The following is an 18,038-nucleotide window of genomic DNA, read 5'->3' as shown; positions in this document are numbered from 1 at the left end:
TATATATATATCATATTTTGGCACCAACATGTCAAATTATTTGTCACTTTTTCACTTTGGTTTAATTTACAGAAACCTGATTAAATCAGTTTTTCAACTTTTAGGAAACAACCAGACGTGTAGTTTTTGTTTCCTGTTTGGTTCTTAAAGATATTTATTGTTCTGTGTTTTAGATAAAAACCAAAACTAATTCTTTCAGCAGTGTTTAGGCCCTGAGGGTGTTGTGTTCTTCAAAAACGACTCATTTCTCATCGAGTTCACAAGTTTTTTTTCAATCACTGCTGCAGCTTCAGCAGCTCTGCAGACTTTCTGACCACACCTCCAGGTCTCCTCACGTCCAGCTGAAGACCAAATCCAGACGGAGCTCCAGCTCTGCCTCAGTCTGAATGACCTCTAATGTAATAAAATACACGCTTCATTTAATTCTTCTGATCTTACATGCTTTAAACATCTGAAGTTTGGCCCAAAGACTGAATTGAAATCAAGAAAATGAAAGGAAGCAAGAGATTCTGTTGACACGAGGAGAATCAGTGTGGAGTCTGGACTGAACCCCAGGTTCCCCGTGTCGGGTCGGGTGTCCTGGTCTGATCAAGATATCAAAGAGTTAACAGTTACAGTTTCTCACCCAGTGACCCCTCCCCCTCCCCCCATGACGTGAAAGTCAATTACTTCAGCGTCCTGATCAGAGAGGAGTCGGCRGGGGGCTGTTTGAGCTCCGCTGCCCCTCATTAACAAGCTTCAGCTCAGAGGATGAGCTGCTTGAGTTCAGGTTAAGAAGCTGGGTTTTCTCTTCTTTTAACAGTTGTGTTGAACTTTGACAAGATCCCAAAAGGCCCAGCTGAATGTGGGATAAGCTTCCTCCTCTGTGAACTAATCCTGTAAAACAACTTGATTTACTCTGTTTAAATACAGTTTTTCAGTGTGTTTTACATTCGTACACCAGTTAGTGCTTCCTCTCTTTTTTCGTCCTCTCCCCTTCTCCCTCAGAACAGAAATATAAATGGCTGCTGTTAAAGAACTGAGGTGTTTGATGCCTTTAAAAAAAGGCAATAAATAAAAAATGCTACAGGTGCAAAGATTGAGACCACACACACAACACACCTGACACCTGAGACACAAACACATGCAGGAACACGAGGCAGACGAAGCAAAATTAGTCTTGTTTGAGATCAGATTCTCTGCTTTAACCTGATACCTGCTCAGTAAAATGAGTTTCAGCTCATCACCAACCTTTATTATGGAAAGACATAATTACTGATTTAAATAAGGGTTTTTTTTTAGTTATGGGTCTATCACAAGCTATAGGAGAGGTCAATGAGCAGAAAAATGCACCTTTTTATCTTTAACTGACAAATACGTTGATAAACTGTTATTTGTTCTAAATACAAATGCTAATAAATCAGCACATAACATAACTAAAATTTTTATATATCAAAGCAACATTTTAAAGGATGCAAAAGTCAGTTTTTTAGCAGTGAAATACATTTTGTTGTGGACTTAAAGTCTCTAGGAGGAAGAACAATTGATATTATTAGTCTCTCCTGGTGCTTTATATCCTGTTTGGGCCATATTTTTCAACCTGTTCAGTTTTCTCTATGATATTTTCTTGTGATGAAACTGCTAAGTAAGGTCTAATTTGGTGTTATATTGTCATAAACCCCTCTATCAAACTAGAATGGACTGGTCAGGAAGCAGGAAGGGGGGGAGGGGTTTGAAGCTCTTCATTTGGTTTTAAAGAGACAGCCTCAAAACGAGTTGATCTGAGACAGACCCCCAGAAAAGTAGGGGAAAGGGGGGCTTGTGGAGTTACAAAAAGGAGGAATTCAGACCAAAGCATTGCAGTTCCATGTTTTATAGACCCCAACTGAAGGATTTAAATGTGAAAAAGCAGCACATCTCCTTTAATATTAAAACACAAACAATTAGCTACAACCCAGTCTCACAAAGGTTGCAGTAAAAAAAAAGGTAATTGGATTTTTGTATTAATTATTATTTATTATTGAAGGTCAAATCCAGCTGAAGTACGTTATGAAAAAGACAGTTATTATTAAAGCCAGCATTAATTATTCACTCATTGACAATAAGCACAACTTTACAAATGTTCTATATTTATTTGTTCCTCAACATTACATAAAAACAAYATATAAGTTTTACTAAATGTAATAAAACTAACTAGTTAATGCAACAGTTCAGTTTACACTGATCTGGTTTCTGCCGTTACAGTGATGTTACCTCATTCAGCTTCTGTGCCGAGTCTGAAAACCTGAAATACAAACAGATAATTTGTTTCTCTGCTGTCCTTCCTTTGGATTTATGTGAACCATAAATTCATTTCTACAATGATGTAGATGGAAACATCAGAGAAAACCTGTTCAGTTGTTAAATCTCATAAAAATCAATCGAAACTCCACAGTTTGTTTGTCGCCCTGGCTTTTGTAATAATGTTTGTTTTAAACGTGTTTTTCTAACCCTAACTTAAGTGGTGTTAAATCCCTAAAACTAACAGAACAACAACTAAAAGCAAAAGTTTAAAGTTTTAAACAAGAATAGGGAGTGTGGATGCAACCTACAGAAGCAGGGGTTACATCCAGAAACTTCTACAGTTATCCAGCAGGTTTTGTTCATCTGCAGCTTCTATGAATCAGAACTTGGATCTAATTGGACTTTATTATTTGTGACTGGACAGCAGAGATCAGCCCTCACAGCAGGACAAAGAACAAACTGTCTGCTGTCTCACAGATGCAAAAATCAGTTAAACTTCTTCTTTTTCTGGCTGTGAGGTGTTGCTGTTTTACAGCCTTCACGGGGCACATCACAGTGGGTAAAAGTGCAGCTCTGCTGGTGCACCAAGGACCTGTTTCCATGCATATCTGCCATCGCTGCAGAGGATGCATGTACACACTTTTAGATTCATTTCTCCTGAATAAAGTCTCAGAAGCTTGAGYGCGAGCGCGCTGTGGATGCCGGCAGGTAAACAGGTCTGATGTGTGAGGCGTGGAACCGAGGCGCGGCCCCTTGGCTGCGTTCGCTGTGAAACCTGGAGCTGCTCCTGCTCGCACCCGTCACCTTCTGCCTCAGACAAAGACACATTATTGTCTATTGTTCCTGCAGGTTATCACACCTGATGTAACAGCTCGCAGGTATTTCTCTGGCTGAATGCTGTCATTCTGTCTCAACAGCCTCAGGCGTGTTTCTGGGAACAGGAAACACGCAGCTTTCTGACAGTGTGTGTGTGTGTGAAGGCTGACAGTTGGTTCATACTTTTATTCATTGATATTTATAGTCTGCAGATGCACCTTTTTGTCTTTGTGCAMCTGTGAGGACCACCAGCGGTGAGAAGTGCAGATATTGTCCAATATGTCGAAAAAAAAATAAAGAAACCCTGATGACTGACCCATCATTTTGTGATTTTACATTCATCAGACCAGTTTTATTTTGTGCTTTAGTTTGTTTCTTTGCGTAAACTCAGCAGTAAAGTTTTAAAAATCTGCTTTTGTTTCCTGTTTCCTCCAGAAGCCCTGCAGGATTTGCTGCAGCAGCCATGGGCAGCAAGACTCTGCCAGCCCCAGTCCCTCTGCACCCGTCCCTTCAGCTGGCCAACTGCTCCCTCATCCAGAGCTCCTCGGGTCTCCAGATGCCAGCCGATCATTTCCAGAGCATCTACAGCTTCAGCGCCCTCCACGCCATCCAGCTCCACCACTGGACTCTGGGCTACCAGCCGCTGGCGTTCCCCCGGTGCACCATCTCCAAGCTGCCTCCCCACTTCTCCTCCATGGCCTCCATCCCCATATTCCCCCACCTCCTGCAGCCCAAACTGGACTCGGCGGGGTTGCTGCAGAGCTCCAAGAGCAAGCCCCGCTTCGACTTCGCCAACCTGGCGGCGGCGGCCACGCAGGAGGACCACCTGAAGGTGGAGGACCTGAGCATGACGGGCCCCGCCCGAGCCTCGGCGCAGGTTCCTTCTCAACACCAGACCTCGGCCGGCCTGGGCTGCCTGCTGGACGTGAGCAAGCTGTCGTCGCCGGAGCGCAAGTCCAGCCGAGGCCGGCTGCCGTCCAARACCAAGAAGGAGTTCGTTTGCAAGTTCTGCGGCCGGCATTTTACCAAATCCTACAACCTCTTGATCCACGAGAGGACGCACACGGACGAGAGGCCGTACACGTGTGACATCTGCCACAAGGCGTTCAGAAGACAGGACCACCTCAGGGACCACAGGTGAGACACGTGCTGAGTCAAGGCAGCAGCTTCTTCTTATTCTCAGTCTGTGATCAGYGTTAGACACCAACAGCAACACAAACTGCAGGTAGAAATGACTCAGCCTGGAACTGAAAATATGGATGGAGGAGAACAGAGCTGCTTCATGGAAGAAGAACCTCAGCTTAGCCTGTTAGCCTTTGCGCTAGCGCTGATGCTATATTGCCTTATATGTATTAGCTCGGTGCTAGCACGACAAACAAGCTAAACTGAGGTCCTCCATCCATATTTTCAGTTGCAGACTGAGTCATTTTTGTGTTCCCCTCTCTGTCATGTGGATGGAGGACCTCAGTGACGAGAGGAGAATGTGTAGCGCTGAGCTAATACATGTATATGGTGATAGCATCGGGGCTAACGCTAAAGCCAACAGGCTAATCTGTGGTTCTTCTTCCATGAAGCAGCTCTGTTGTCCTCCATCCATATTTTCAGTTCCAGGCTGAGTCATTTCTACCTTCTCCTCTCTGTCAACGCTCTCTGGTTTCATTTAAAAGAGTCGATCATCAGATATTGTCCAAGATTAACCTTCAGGGTGGATATAGCTCGCTAGCAGCCTCGCACCGAAGACCTATCCACGTCATCATTCACCCAGAATGCTTTATGTGTAAATAAACTGGTCCCGTCCATGTAATATATTTTTAAACTTTTAGTTTAAAAATGATAAAAACTGAACATCCYACAGTATTTTTACAGTCTTTATTTTACAGTTAAAACACCTGTTTATCAAATAAAGTCTAATGTTACAACTAATCATGGATCCCTTYAAAGGTCTGAGGTAAAACAAGAAAAAAACACCTGTTGATTATTCTCAGTTACTACGGTGCAAAGACAAACACAAAGCTCCTCCAAAAAATAAAAAAAGATTTATGAGTTCTACGTTAACTCATAAATCTTACACCACTGATACTTAAATTCACCGTCGCTCTGGGACACTTGTTGGATGATTTCCTTAACTTTCTGCATTGATAAGTGACGTCTGTGGCCTGAGTGAAACACCTGCCTTTAAAGGGCTCTTTTCTAAACTCGTGTTATTAATTTAACCTCTGCTCTAGAAAGATGTTGCCGTTTGTGTGATTGTCATCCATGTCAAACAGTTCCTGAACGTGGCAGCTGGCCGCGTGAAGGAAAAAACATTTTGGTGACGCGTTCACAAAAGCATCTTTAAGTCAYTTGGGTTCTCTGAAAAGCAGCCTACATAAACAGCTGGACTGATTTAAAGCAAAGGGTTACTGAGTTGTTAGAAAAAAAAGGATGAAGTCCTAATTTTCTGTCTCGTTGTTTTTCCTCCTGCAGGTACATCCATTCCAAAGAGAAACCCTTCAAATGTCAAGAGTGTGGGAAGGGGTTCTGTCAGTCCAGGACGCTGGCTGTCCACAAAACATTACACATGCAGGTCAAAGAACTGAAGCCTGCTAAGATTAAGTGATTCAGCGCAGCAGCAAGGCCGGGGACCAGGACACTGGATAAACAAGACGACCAAAGACAACAGCCAATGACTTTTTTCATCTCAGCCATTTGAGGTGCAGCTTTTTGTATAAACATCCATCAAGGATGAAATATTCCACCAGCCACCTCTTAAAGCAATAATACCAAAGCATGCCTTAGCGGAGAGGTGTGTGCTTAGTTATCAAAGCCTGACTTGGCATGGACCCCAGTGGATGTGTGGAATGTGAAATGGACCTTAAAAGACCCTCCTGTGGCTGCTCAGCACAAAAAAACCTGGTTCAAAGGCTTATAATCCAAAGAGAGACATGACATGTATGCAGTTTTTAAACTTGTTTTTCTTAAAAAAAATTAAATGATTGAAGCCATGTTAGCAAAACACATTTCCCTCCTTTGAAATATTACATTCCAATGTTATTTTTGTACAGATGCATTATATCAAATTGTATTTTTGCACTTTAACCTGATTATTAATTATTGACATATATCACTGGATTTCCTAAGCTTATTTTTAAATTGAATAATCATTTTTAAATAAAAATATTTTACTGTATCTGGTTTGCTGTGTAATTTTTTTCTTAATTAGTTGCATAAATGTCAACTCATTTCATGTTTTCATCTTACTGATAGTGTACTATGTAAACTCAGCTTAATGTTCACATCAGTATGTTATATTAATCTATGTTTATGTTGTGATCAACCTGAGGTTATGAGTTATCCTTTGATCAATACAAGATAAATATAAATATAGGTTTTTCATAGCTTTTTAATACAGTTAGTTATAATTCATGTCCTAAAAATAAATCAATGTGTGCAATATAAAAAAGAAAAATATGAATTTTTTTGGTCATTTCTTTGTCAGTATGGAAGTAACAAACTGATTAAACAGCTGAAACATTAAGTTTTTCCATAAAAAAAGACCAAAGACATTGACAAAAATCAACAGATTGGATTTATTTTTCTTTTTATGACTTTTTGTGTGGACATTAGTGGAAAAATCTCTGCAACAAATGCAATTTATTCAAAACATATTCAGCTGTAAATACATTTTATTAGCTTTATTACTTGCTGACAGTACTGATTYACTTCCCACACATGATTTTATATAATTGTCCTGCAGGGTGTGCATGAATTTATTCTTTTGGTTCTTATGAAAGGCCGATGATGTGAACACATTTTCATTTTCTCTGAACAAAACATTCACCACACATTCCACAATGAGTCCAGCCGTGTTATGCAAATGAAAAGGAAAAAAAAAGCATGCAAAATAGTTTAGTCCTATATTTAAATCAAAGATGCAAAACATAACAATGTGCAAGGATAAAAATCAAAATCCATCCATGGTCAAGTCATGAAAGCCACAGGTTCGTACATTCCTGCAGCAACCTTTTCCGGCAATATTTGGAGAATCCCAAAGTGTCCCAAACTGGAGGTGTGGCTAAAATCCTTCAGAGGCAGGTGTCCAGGAGGCATCCTGTAATGAAATGACTGAACCGCCTCAGTGAAATCCTTTCAGTTAAGCTTTACTCAGAGCTCTTCACCCCATCTCAAAGACTGATCCCTATGGACTGGCCCAGTTCATCCTGACAGTTACAGCATGTCCTAAAGGTGCCAACAAAACCACATCACCTGCAAAAAGCAGAGCTGACACCCCGGTGTACACCCATCTTTTCCACAGCTTGTATTACCCTCCACAAACACAACATACAGGCAGCCCTGGCAGAGTCCAACCTGCAGCAGAAACAAGTTTAACATTGGGCCAAGAATGCAGACACAGCTCCTGCTGTGGTTGCGCAGGGACAAAATAGTCCTTAAAAGAACATACTCCCACTGCAGCCCCGCAAAATGCCTCGGGGAACAAGCCTWCTTCCAGATCCAAACAGCTTATAAGGACTGGAGCAAAGATGGAGATCTGCTCCACTGTTCCATGATCTGGACGAAGTCCACGCTGCTCCTTTTGAATGCAAGTTTTGACAGTTGGTTAATGCCTGTCGTCTGAAACTTTGGAGTAAACTCTTTTCAAGGAGGCTGAGAGAGTTAGAACGCACTCGATTTTCTTCTCTTTTTTTTGTGTGTGTGTGTGTGTGTAATCACCAACCCAGCCTGCCGGTCCACAGGTGGTGTCCCTGTCTTCTATGCAACTTGAATCGTCTCTAAACTCTAAGTGTAAATCACCAACTTTATCACGATACAATATTATATCAATTATTTTGGATGACGATTTGATACTGTATTTCTCGATATCACAAAGTCTGTCATGAGTAAATTCAATTCACAAGTCTGCAATCAATACAATGCAATATCATATGCCCATCTAACACAATTATTGTGTTAGATGGGCATATGATATTGATCTACATCAAGCATACAATGACGATATACAGGGGTTGGACAATGAAACTGAAACACCTGTTATTTTAGTGTAGGAGGCTTCATGGTTAAATTGGACMAGCCTGGTGGACAATCTTCATTAATTGCACATTGCACCAGTAAGAGCAGAGTGTAAAGGTTCAATTAGCAGGGTAAGAGCACAGTTTGGCTCAAAATATTGCAATGCACACAACATTATGGGTGACAAACCAGAGTTCAAAAGAGGACAAATTGTTGGTGCACGTCTTGCTGGAGCATCTGTGACCAAGACAGCAAGTCTTTGTGATGTATCAGCCAGAGTATCCAGGGTAATGTCAGCATACCACCAAGAAGGACAAAGCACATCCAACAGGATTAACTGTGGACGCAAGAGGAAGCTGTCTGAAAGGGATGTTCGGGTGCTAACCCGGATTGTATCCAAAAAACATAAAACCACAGCTGCCCAAATCACGACAGAATTAAATGTGCACCTCAACTCTTCTGTTTCCACCAGAACTGTCCGTCAGGAGCTCCACAGGGTCAATATACTGTATACGGCCAGGCTGCTATATCCAAACCTTTGGTCACTCGTGCCAATGCCAAACGTCAGTTTCAGTGGTCCAAGGAGTGCAAATAATCTGTGGACAGTGTGAAACATGTATTGTTCTCTGATGAGTCCACCTTTACAGTTTTCCTCACATATGGGAGAGTTAAGGTGTGGAGAAGCCCCAAAAGAAGAGTACCACTGTTGCATGCCCAGAGTGAAGCATGGAGGGGTGGATCAGTGATGGTTTGGGCTGCCATATCATGGCATTCCTTTGGCCCAGTACTTGTGCTAGATGGGCGCTTCACTGCCAAGGACTACAGAACCATTCTGGAGGATCATGTGCATCCAATGGTTCTAACAATGTATCCTGAAGGCGGTGCTGTGTATCAGGATGACAATGCACCACTACACACAGCAAGACTGGTGAAAGATTGGTTTGATGAACATGAAAGTGAAGTTAAACATCTCCCATGGCCTGCACAGTCACCAGATCTAAAGATTATTGAGCCACTTTGGGGTGTTTTGGAGGAACAAGTCAGGAAACAGTTTCCTCCACCAGCATCACGTAGTGACCTGGTCACTATCCTGCAAGAAGAATGGCTTAAAATCTCCCTGACCACTGTGCAGGACTTGTATATGTCATTTCCAAGACAAATTGATGTTGTATTGGCTGCAAAAGGAGGCCCTGCACCATACTAATAAATTACTGTGGTCTAAAACCAGGTGTTTCAGTTTCATTGTCCAACACCTGCATATCGATATTTTCATTTTGCCTCAATATAATTGAATCATGAACCATTATATCAATATATTGATACAAATTGATGTATTGTTACACCCCTACTCTTAAGATTGGGCATATTTTTAAAGTTTGACAACAACGATCCCATCACTTCGCAGCATGAAATGATCTTAAAAACTTTTTTTTTGTTGGGCAGGGATGGCGAACCGGTGAACCTAAACCTTTGTGATCTAACAGACGTTCAGCTGACCTTATTTCACTTCACAGAGTGTGCGCTGTAATAAAGTATTCTTGGTGTGTGTGCGTTGCCGTGTTGTGTGCGTCATGCAGGAAGAAAGCTGCTGGACCAGGGGAAGGAGGAGACCTGAGCGGATGGCCGGCTTGCTCACCGTTTCTCTTGTAGTCAGGAACTCGTTAGTCTGTCAGCGATCCCCCGAGTAGCCAGGGACACACACACACACACACACACACACGCACACAAGCATGCAGCTCGAGACGGCAGAGGGTTGTGTACGTGACTCATTGTTTGGTAGCTCAAAGAGACTTTACCTCTGCTTCTTCCCCTCCTGCTGCTGCTGCCAAAATCACATAAAAGACTGAAATGAGGCTGAAAGCTTCATCAGGACAAACATGTTGTCTTTTTATGGGTTTGACTCATGGTTTGGAAACTGGTGTTTACATCTTGGTGCTGCAGTCCAGGCTTTCTGATCGAGGGGCATGGCTTTCCCGCTGGCCTTGGCTTTACCTCTGTGTCCTCTGGGCTCAGTGGAAATGTCATTCACTGCTACTGTCCTCACAGAGAGCTGGAGGAAGGGCTGGCAGAGGCTGTTAAAGCGGCGCTGCACACAGTAGATGTCGCTCGGCCACGCTGACACATTTATGGCTTCCACCCGGCGGTGAAGTCGGAGGGTGGCAGGATGGACGCACAGCGAACTGACAGATATAGAGCTGCCGCAATCTGCACACCCAGGCTACCTCCAATCAGGGAGGAAAAGAAAGAAGAMCCCCCGTCCCACCGCCGCCACCACGACTCCCTATCTCCATTACAGCCCAGTGTCAGAGTCAAGCAGGAAGGTGAAAGCAGGTCCTGATGAAAATTATTTCCACATGGTTGATGGCCTCTTCACCCACAGGACTCAGAGAGACTCTCACCGCTGCAGGGGACTCGTAATGACACAACGGCCTGCAGCTGCATCACATTAAAACAAGTGGTTGCTGAGGTCTGGACATGTCAACAACGCAACTGTTGCCCGGAGATCATTAAGGGTCAGTTTGAACACTGAAGCCACATATTAACATTTTTTTATCCCTCAGTTTGTTTACAAATGATTTCTTGACCCTGCTCCTCGCCACACCTTTTGTCAACTTTTATATCCCAAACTTTTTGTTGACAGCATGTTTTTGAGAATAAATCAATATGTCCGCTATAGAATCATTGTTAACGAGCCATGTTTATTGTCTGAATGCTTTGTGGAATCAATCTTATTTTCCTCTACGAGCAGCAAATATGATGTAAACCAAAATAACTGTCAGTGTTTATTATCTAAAGGGGCAATATCATGTAAAATCAACCTTTTTGAGCTTTATATCATGTTATAATGTTATCCTCTCATCAAAAACATACAGAGAGTCTTACTTTGATTCATTCATGCATGATTGAGAAACCCTGTGTCCTGAGGCAGCCAGGCAGGAGAGCAAAAACAGCGGGTTGGGCCTAGAACCTCCTTTTAGGATCAGCTCCTCCTCTGGGCTGTGTCTCCAAGCTGAGCTTCCTCATCACACAACACACACCCACACAACTCCTGCAGCCTATCAGCAGCAACAACTAGCAAACAACTGGTGAAACTGCTTCTGCTGAGCTCCTAGTATGTCTTTTCAGATTTAAAAAAATGCCTTTGAGGAAATGGATTTTCGGATGCTAAGGATGACACAGTTCTTAAAAAATGGTTTGATTTCATTTTTGGAAATAACCCTCCAACAAAAAAAGGTAAAATATTTATTTATTTGTGCGAGCCACTTTACAGATGATAGCTTTCTGAATAGAAAGGAATTTAACAGCGGACTAATAACAAAATGATCACTAAAAATGATGCAATAACTCCACTCAGAATAACACAAACACTGTTATCTGTCCATGTAAGCTGAAAAACAACTTTCATTGTTTTGTTCAGTTATTTGGTCATTCTGTGATCTACAGTCAACATTCATAACTTATATTACAATCTGTGATCTTTAGCTGGCTTACATCATATTTTAGTAATTAATAAATTAGCTTAACATTGACATGTGAGAGGATGACTGGGAGAGATCTTACCAAGACGAAATGTCATCTCTGTCTCTTCTGTTCTTTGGAAAACGTACTTTCTGGGTCCGACGGTAAGGTTCAATTGTATCCTGAGTAACTATTCTTGAAAACCAATATTGTATAATCTTGCTGCTTTTCAAAATTATTATTAATATTATTATTACAACAAAATACAGTGCTCCAGGTTGTAAACAGCATGAAGCTGTTGTGATGATGTGCAGAAATGGGAGGTTCTTAAAGAGACAGAATCCAATTTCATGGTATTCAGAACTCATAATGATTCATTTGAATTCAATGTATTTATACAGTGCCAAGTCACAACACACGTTGTCTCAGGGCACTGTAAATGAAAAACAATCCAAAGAAGAAAGCAGCAGATTGTGTTGAATCACTTCATCACAGTCTCCCATCCTGAGCAAACGGTGGAAAAACTCCCTGCTAATCAGGAAGAAACCTCCAGCAGAACCAGGCTCAGAACAGGAGACCATCTGCCTCGACCAGCTGGATTTGGGGCGACAGGAAAGAAGCATGATGTGAAGTCAAATTAATTTTTGATTTATACAAATAAACAGCATTCTCATGACAACTGAAGGTGACATATATCGGTATAGAGTTGAACTATATGCCTGAGAAACACATAATGGCTGTGTCCAAAACAGCAGGCCGGGTCCCCCGAAGGCCGAATTCGTCGGCCGCATACGTCATAGCGCCGCGACGAAGGACGTTCCAAACCGAAGACTCCTCCAATGCGGCCGACAAATAYATCCTTCCTTTTCCCCGATATGAAGGACAGGTCCGATGGATCCTTCCCGGCCCAGCGTATCCCATAATGCATTGCGGCCCGTCCGGAGATTTTTTTAAGCTAGTAATGGCGGACGAAGCGAGAGAAAAGAATACGTTTTAAATAAAAAAATATGGCGATATAAAAATTAAAAAATTTTAGTGGTTGCAATTCTAAAACTTTTATCATTTGTATGGACATGTTTTTAAATATTGTTTTTGTCATAAAAAACACGAAATAAACATGCACCTACAGCGGGTCAATTAGTTCTTCAAATGTTACGTTTAAGTTAATTTTATTGTTTTGTGATATTAATAATGCTAATACATCGATATTTTTCTAATTTTGATCTATTTTTGCTTCTGTTTAGCATCGTCACAGTTGCTAGATGACATGACGTACGCCGGGGTGGAGGGGAGGCTAGACCGTCCAAATTCACAGCCGCTTTTTTTCCAGTCTTCCCAGTCTACCAAGGACCCGGCCCACCTCAGCAGGGTAGTCTGGTTCCTCCGGAGGACCCGGCCTGTCATTTTGGACACAGCCAATATTGTCCCTTTCATATTTTGTTAAGAAATAAGTATTTTTTAAAATTACTTTTGTCTGAAACCTTCTGTCATGTTGAAGCTTTTTGAACCCAGGGGATGAAAAGAGTTTTATCCTATTTATCCTGCAAACACTTGTTGCTGACAACAGTCTGGAAACTACTTTTCCTCACCCGTCCAACAGTTTCCATCTTTTCCAACCAAAACTCTGAAATACTGATTCATCCGAGCACATTCCATGTTTTCACGGTGGTGGTCCGTCCCAGACAGAATCCAGAAAAGCCAGCGCTGCCTTTGAACAAAGTTAGACTTGGTGTTGTGCAGTTTGACAAAAGTTTCCCAAAACAATCCTTTTGTCCACACGTCTCTGTGAAATATTCAAACATAAAAAAACATTAAATTGTTGCTTTATGTCACTTTATTTCCAAGGGAAAAACTGAATTCTGACTCACCTTTCAGGCAGTGGCCTCAAATCACCGTGTAATTGAATGGATTCCAGACTGCACTAAATACTCAGACATAATCTGTGGCAYGTTAATTGTTAAGAATAAATCACAGTCAGTCAATGTAAAGAGARTTAAGTTAAACGCTACAATTGAAAATAATGTGTCATGAATGCAGGCGCGGGACATGGGAAGGTTGTGAGAAGGACTAGGAGGAGAAAATTCAGGAGGAATGTTTAAAATTAGTGTTTGCTTGAAACGATAAAACAGCACACATTTACCTTTTAATTTCTCAAAGAACTCARAAACGTTTAGACATCCCTGCAGTGACATTAGTGCTATAGAACGAGCCATGAGGAGTAGCAGCAAACATTGAAAGAGGTCTTATTGTGAGATCTGAGAGATGAGGACGAAGAAGATGGCACTGGTTCAGATCCTTATGGCTCGTACCAAAAGTTTAGTACCAAACTGAGCTAGATACACGTTTGTTTTTAGGTCAGAGAAGGAGAACATGACAGACATGTTGATCAGACAAAACAGTTGATTGATCAAAGATCCGAGAAAAAAGAAAAATCTGAAACCATAATTATTTGTCAACCATTAATCCGGGCTCTGACCACGCCTGGTAATCCTCCGACTCGATCCTGCCAACACAAACGCAAACAAGTGAAAAGTTCCCGACGTTTCCAAAATCCACTTTCTCTCATTAGTCAGTCACAGCCTTCATGTAAAACAAAAATAGGWCTTAGTCACTGTTATTTCACCGTCTCATTAACCCAGCAGCTGTATTTTTCTGCTGGTGGTAAAATGTTCCTGTTCAGACTTCCATTTGTTCGACTCTTGAAACCGAACAAACAAGAATGAAAACGGTGTYTTTGTCCAAATAACAACACAAAAAAGAAAAAGAAAGAAAAAAGAAAAATGTCCGCAGTTGTTTGAAGCGTGTTTGAGAAAAAAAGGGAACACCTAAAGGATTTAATTACACAGATCAAGTGTTGACTTACTAAAAAAAAGATTTTAACACCAGCGGGGAACACAGTGTTTTGTTTCCACACTCACTACGCTCAGTAAGTAAATACAGCTCTTTATGACTAAGAAATAAAACAAATTGTCTCTGAGCTTGTTCTGTTTCAAAAGCGTTCCATCACTTTCCAAACCTAGAGCAGTCCATTTCAACTCACGAGTCTCTGCTCAAATTGTGTTGAAGGAAAAAACAAGTATTTTCCTTTTACATGATCAAAGTCTGKTTTAGTCAAAGCTAAACCACACAGTTTACTCCATTTTACTGTAAAATCCAATTAAATGTGTAAATCTGACTGTTCATTACTTCAAAACTAACTGTGGTGTTAATTTAGTGATGAGCCTGAGTGGATGCTCGTACCTTCCTGCRTTATAAAAGCATGCTGTTTTTGACGAGCAGATTACAAACCATGTTTAATGAAAACTGTACCGTCTGCGGTCCATTATCCTGCTGAATGTTCTGATCAGGGTTTCACAGAATTCGCTCCCTTCAGGCTCAAACTGCAGCTGGGCGTCGCACACACAGGTGGCGAGAAGTCAGTCCTATTTAAAACATGCGAGAACATGTTTTGCCCAAATCGTTAATAAGCTGTTGGGTAATAAAAGTTGTTTTCACGACATTATGCTGTAATCCTATCAGACATATGATGAACATGAGCAACATCTCCACCCAGAACCGTGTTCAGGTTATTTCTCACCCACTGATCTGATTTTACAGTCTAGCGTGAAATATTGAAGATACTAAACACTTTGAATAGTTTGGGTGGAGACTGTGTGCGGCCTCAAAGCACCTGTTTGAAGTAAGGCTGGGCAATATTAACAGTAGAGTTCATGCAGGTTTCAGTAAGTTAAATAAGACCACCAGGAATAACATTTAAGATCAAACCGACACATTAACAGAAACATTCAAATGGTCCCAGAAATTTTAACATAGAAACCTWTTATTGCTATCAATGTAGTTATTAAAGAAAATTTAATTTTAATATAAAAACACAATATTATTTTAATAAAACGGTCATATGAGACCTTCATTTTGACTGCCGTGGACCGCTTCCAATCGAATGCAAATATCACTGATATCCAGCCAAGTCTCATTGAAAACACACTTTTCCAACGGCAAGCAGTGAACATGACTGAACTGTGTTTTTGGGCAGGTAAATAAGTCGCCGTATGCGGGGGGTTGTAGCGGCAAGGAGGTCGAAAACATGGAAGTAAACTGTGTAATTTTTTCAAAAAGAAAAAATCAGTATGTCCTCTGGATGGGTTCTTCTTTAGTGAAATGTTTCGTCTCTCTTCCAAGAGACTTCTTCAGTCTGACGAGTTTCAGGTGAACTCAGCCTTATAAGCACTGCCTCCACCTGGACAAACAGGTTAGTCACATGCAAAAGAGGGCCATCATTTAACAAAAGGCTTGATTAGCTAAGTTAGTTAAGCGATGGCCCTCTTTTGCAAGTGACTAAATAGAGCTAAACAAGCTCTATTTAGAGCTTGATTAGGCTCTATAGCCATTTAGGCTATGGCCCTATTTTGCTTGTGACCAACCTGTTTGTCCATGTGGAGGCAGTGCTTATAAGGCTGAGTTCACCKGAAACTCATCAGACTGAAGAAGTCTCTTGGAGGAGAGACGAAACGTTTCACTAAAGAAGAACCCATCCAGAGGACCTACTGATTTTTTGTTTTTGATTTTCTCTACCTGGATTACTGAGATGCATCAGGACATGTGCAATTTTTTTGCCTGCAGTTATCACAGGATGTGTAGTTTCACACGTAYAAAGACYGRTAGCAAACTTAGCACTTCACRAAGATAGATTACATCAACCTCTGATTACAGAGCTTTACTCTGTTTATTTATGCAGCCAACACTTCTATGGAATTATCGAAAGTTAAAAAAAAATTAAGACTTGACAAAATTAAATTTAAGACCTTGGCTGAAAATCTGGGCGTTTTAAATACTTTTTTAGTCCTAAAATTTAGATTTTCTAATTTTAGACTTAAGACCCTGCACAAACCATGTATTTAGGTTTTATGGAGAAACGGAATTTATTAAAAAGTTTGATCTTCTGTTCTAAATTGTGGTATCAAATGTGACAAGGAGATACTGCATAGTGGCAGCTCAGAACTCACCAGAACAGATTTATTGTTTTGGTTGGGGGGTCCTGGGGGGTCTGATGGATRGCTYTTGATCAGAGCTAAACAAAACAAAAATCTGAAGCTCCTGAATAGTTTTTGAGTTATAARCATTTTTGTATGTCCACACACCCCATTTTCAGATGGAGCCTCCTCCTCAAATATAGGGTCTATCTTAAAACCACTGACTGGTGCAGTGTAGGTCAGACTCATCTACATTCCTGACATGTTGATCAGTGCAGCTGTTTCTGTGATGTGGTTGACCAAATATCACTGAAAATTTTAAAATAAAATAAATAAATAAACAGTATGAAAATCATAATTATCACCTGCTGCTGATGCTAAAGCATCATTATCACATAAACCAATGGTCAGATTTGAAATTTTTCTCAAGTGCATGTTATTTTTTATTTTTTATTTTTTTGCATTCAGGGTCTAAAACCTCCATAAAGCGGTGACACTAATAAACATTAACCAACACAAAAATGGACACATTTTTACAGATGTTGAGATAATTTTGGTGTGGTGTAGCAGAAACTCATCACATTCTGAGTGCTGATGATGCAGCATGACATCATTTACGAAGTTTGACCAAATTGGCCACAACTCCGTCCGTTTTCAGGGAGGATCTTAGTTTAAAACTTGAAAGTGATATACATTCATTGAAATACATCAGCTTTTTAACGTTTTGCATTCAAGTCAAGAAATCAGAGTCAAGATAAATTATAAGATGTTTATTTTGTAAACTTTCTTATCAGATGATTGTTCTTGACCCATTTCTGGGAACGGATTGACTCAGACTTCACTGTAAAAACGCCTCTAATGGAAAAGTGACACATTTTTCTTTGGTCATGCTTGGACCAGTTACCTCCTTTCTGTCCCAATATTCGTAATTTGCACAGCACTGACGATAAAAAACCCTTCAGAATAAATATTCCAAACTGTCTTTCTTCCGTCTTGCTTTAAAGTTTGCAGATGACCCTTGTGGTGGTCTCGACTTGAATGCGAAAACCTCGGTTTGTTTTARTTTGTTCATCCTGAGCTGCTGAAGAGCCCTGGATCCACCGCTCAGATAGAATAAGCTCCTTCTAAGCCAAGAAAAGCAGAATTCAAAGTTTCAGGTGGGCATAGGCTAATGAAAACACAATTATCAGTATTATATCCCATTTCTACTAATAGATCCTCCTAAGTCCTCCGTACTGGCCCCTATACAGCATCAATGTGAAGCAGAAGAAGAAAGGTTCATACTTAGCTCATGAGAAACCTGATTCTAATAAGTGTGTTAGCATGACATTCCCATTATTTCATTCTTGTGCATTTTGTAATGCCCCGTGGGCTTACTCTACCCCATCAAAGGTTCGGCCCGGTCCAGCAGCGCACTGATCCAGCTGGCAGCTCGCCCAGCTGAAGGGGAAGTGCCTGCCTCCATCAGATCCTGATGTGGGATGGCTGCCAGACGGGGCTGCAGGACCCACAATGTGCAGCCCT

General features: G+C 41.1%; 1 protein-coding gene across 1 annotated transcript in view; it reads left to right on the top strand.

Moving 5' to 3' along the window:
* The window catches only part of osr1 (odd-skipped related transcription factor 1), a 7,835-nt gene extending 1,588 nt beyond the window's left edge, over positions 1-6,247 (top strand). The window contains exons 2-3 of the mRNA XM_014011872.1: positions 3,514-4,215; positions 5,545-6,247. Of these exons, the coding sequence (XP_013867326.1) occupies positions 3,542-4,215; positions 5,545-5,677 (807 nt within the window). The 5' untranslated portion in view covers positions 3,514-3,541 and the 3' untranslated portion in view covers positions 5,678-6,247. The remainder of the gene's footprint in view (positions 1-3,513; positions 4,216-5,544) is intronic.
* The last annotated feature ends 11,791 nt before the right edge of the window (positions 6,248-18,038 follow it).

The sequence above is a fragment of the Austrofundulus limnaeus genome, unplaced genomic scaffold (genome assembly GCF_001266775.1).
Source record: "Austrofundulus limnaeus strain Quisiro unplaced genomic scaffold, Austrofundulus_limnaeus-1.0 Scaffold85, whole genome shotgun sequence".
Lineage (NCBI taxonomy): Eukaryota > Metazoa > Chordata > Actinopteri > Cyprinodontiformes > Rivulidae > Austrofundulus > Austrofundulus limnaeus.
This window is presented reverse-complemented; position numbering and strand designations above follow the sequence as displayed.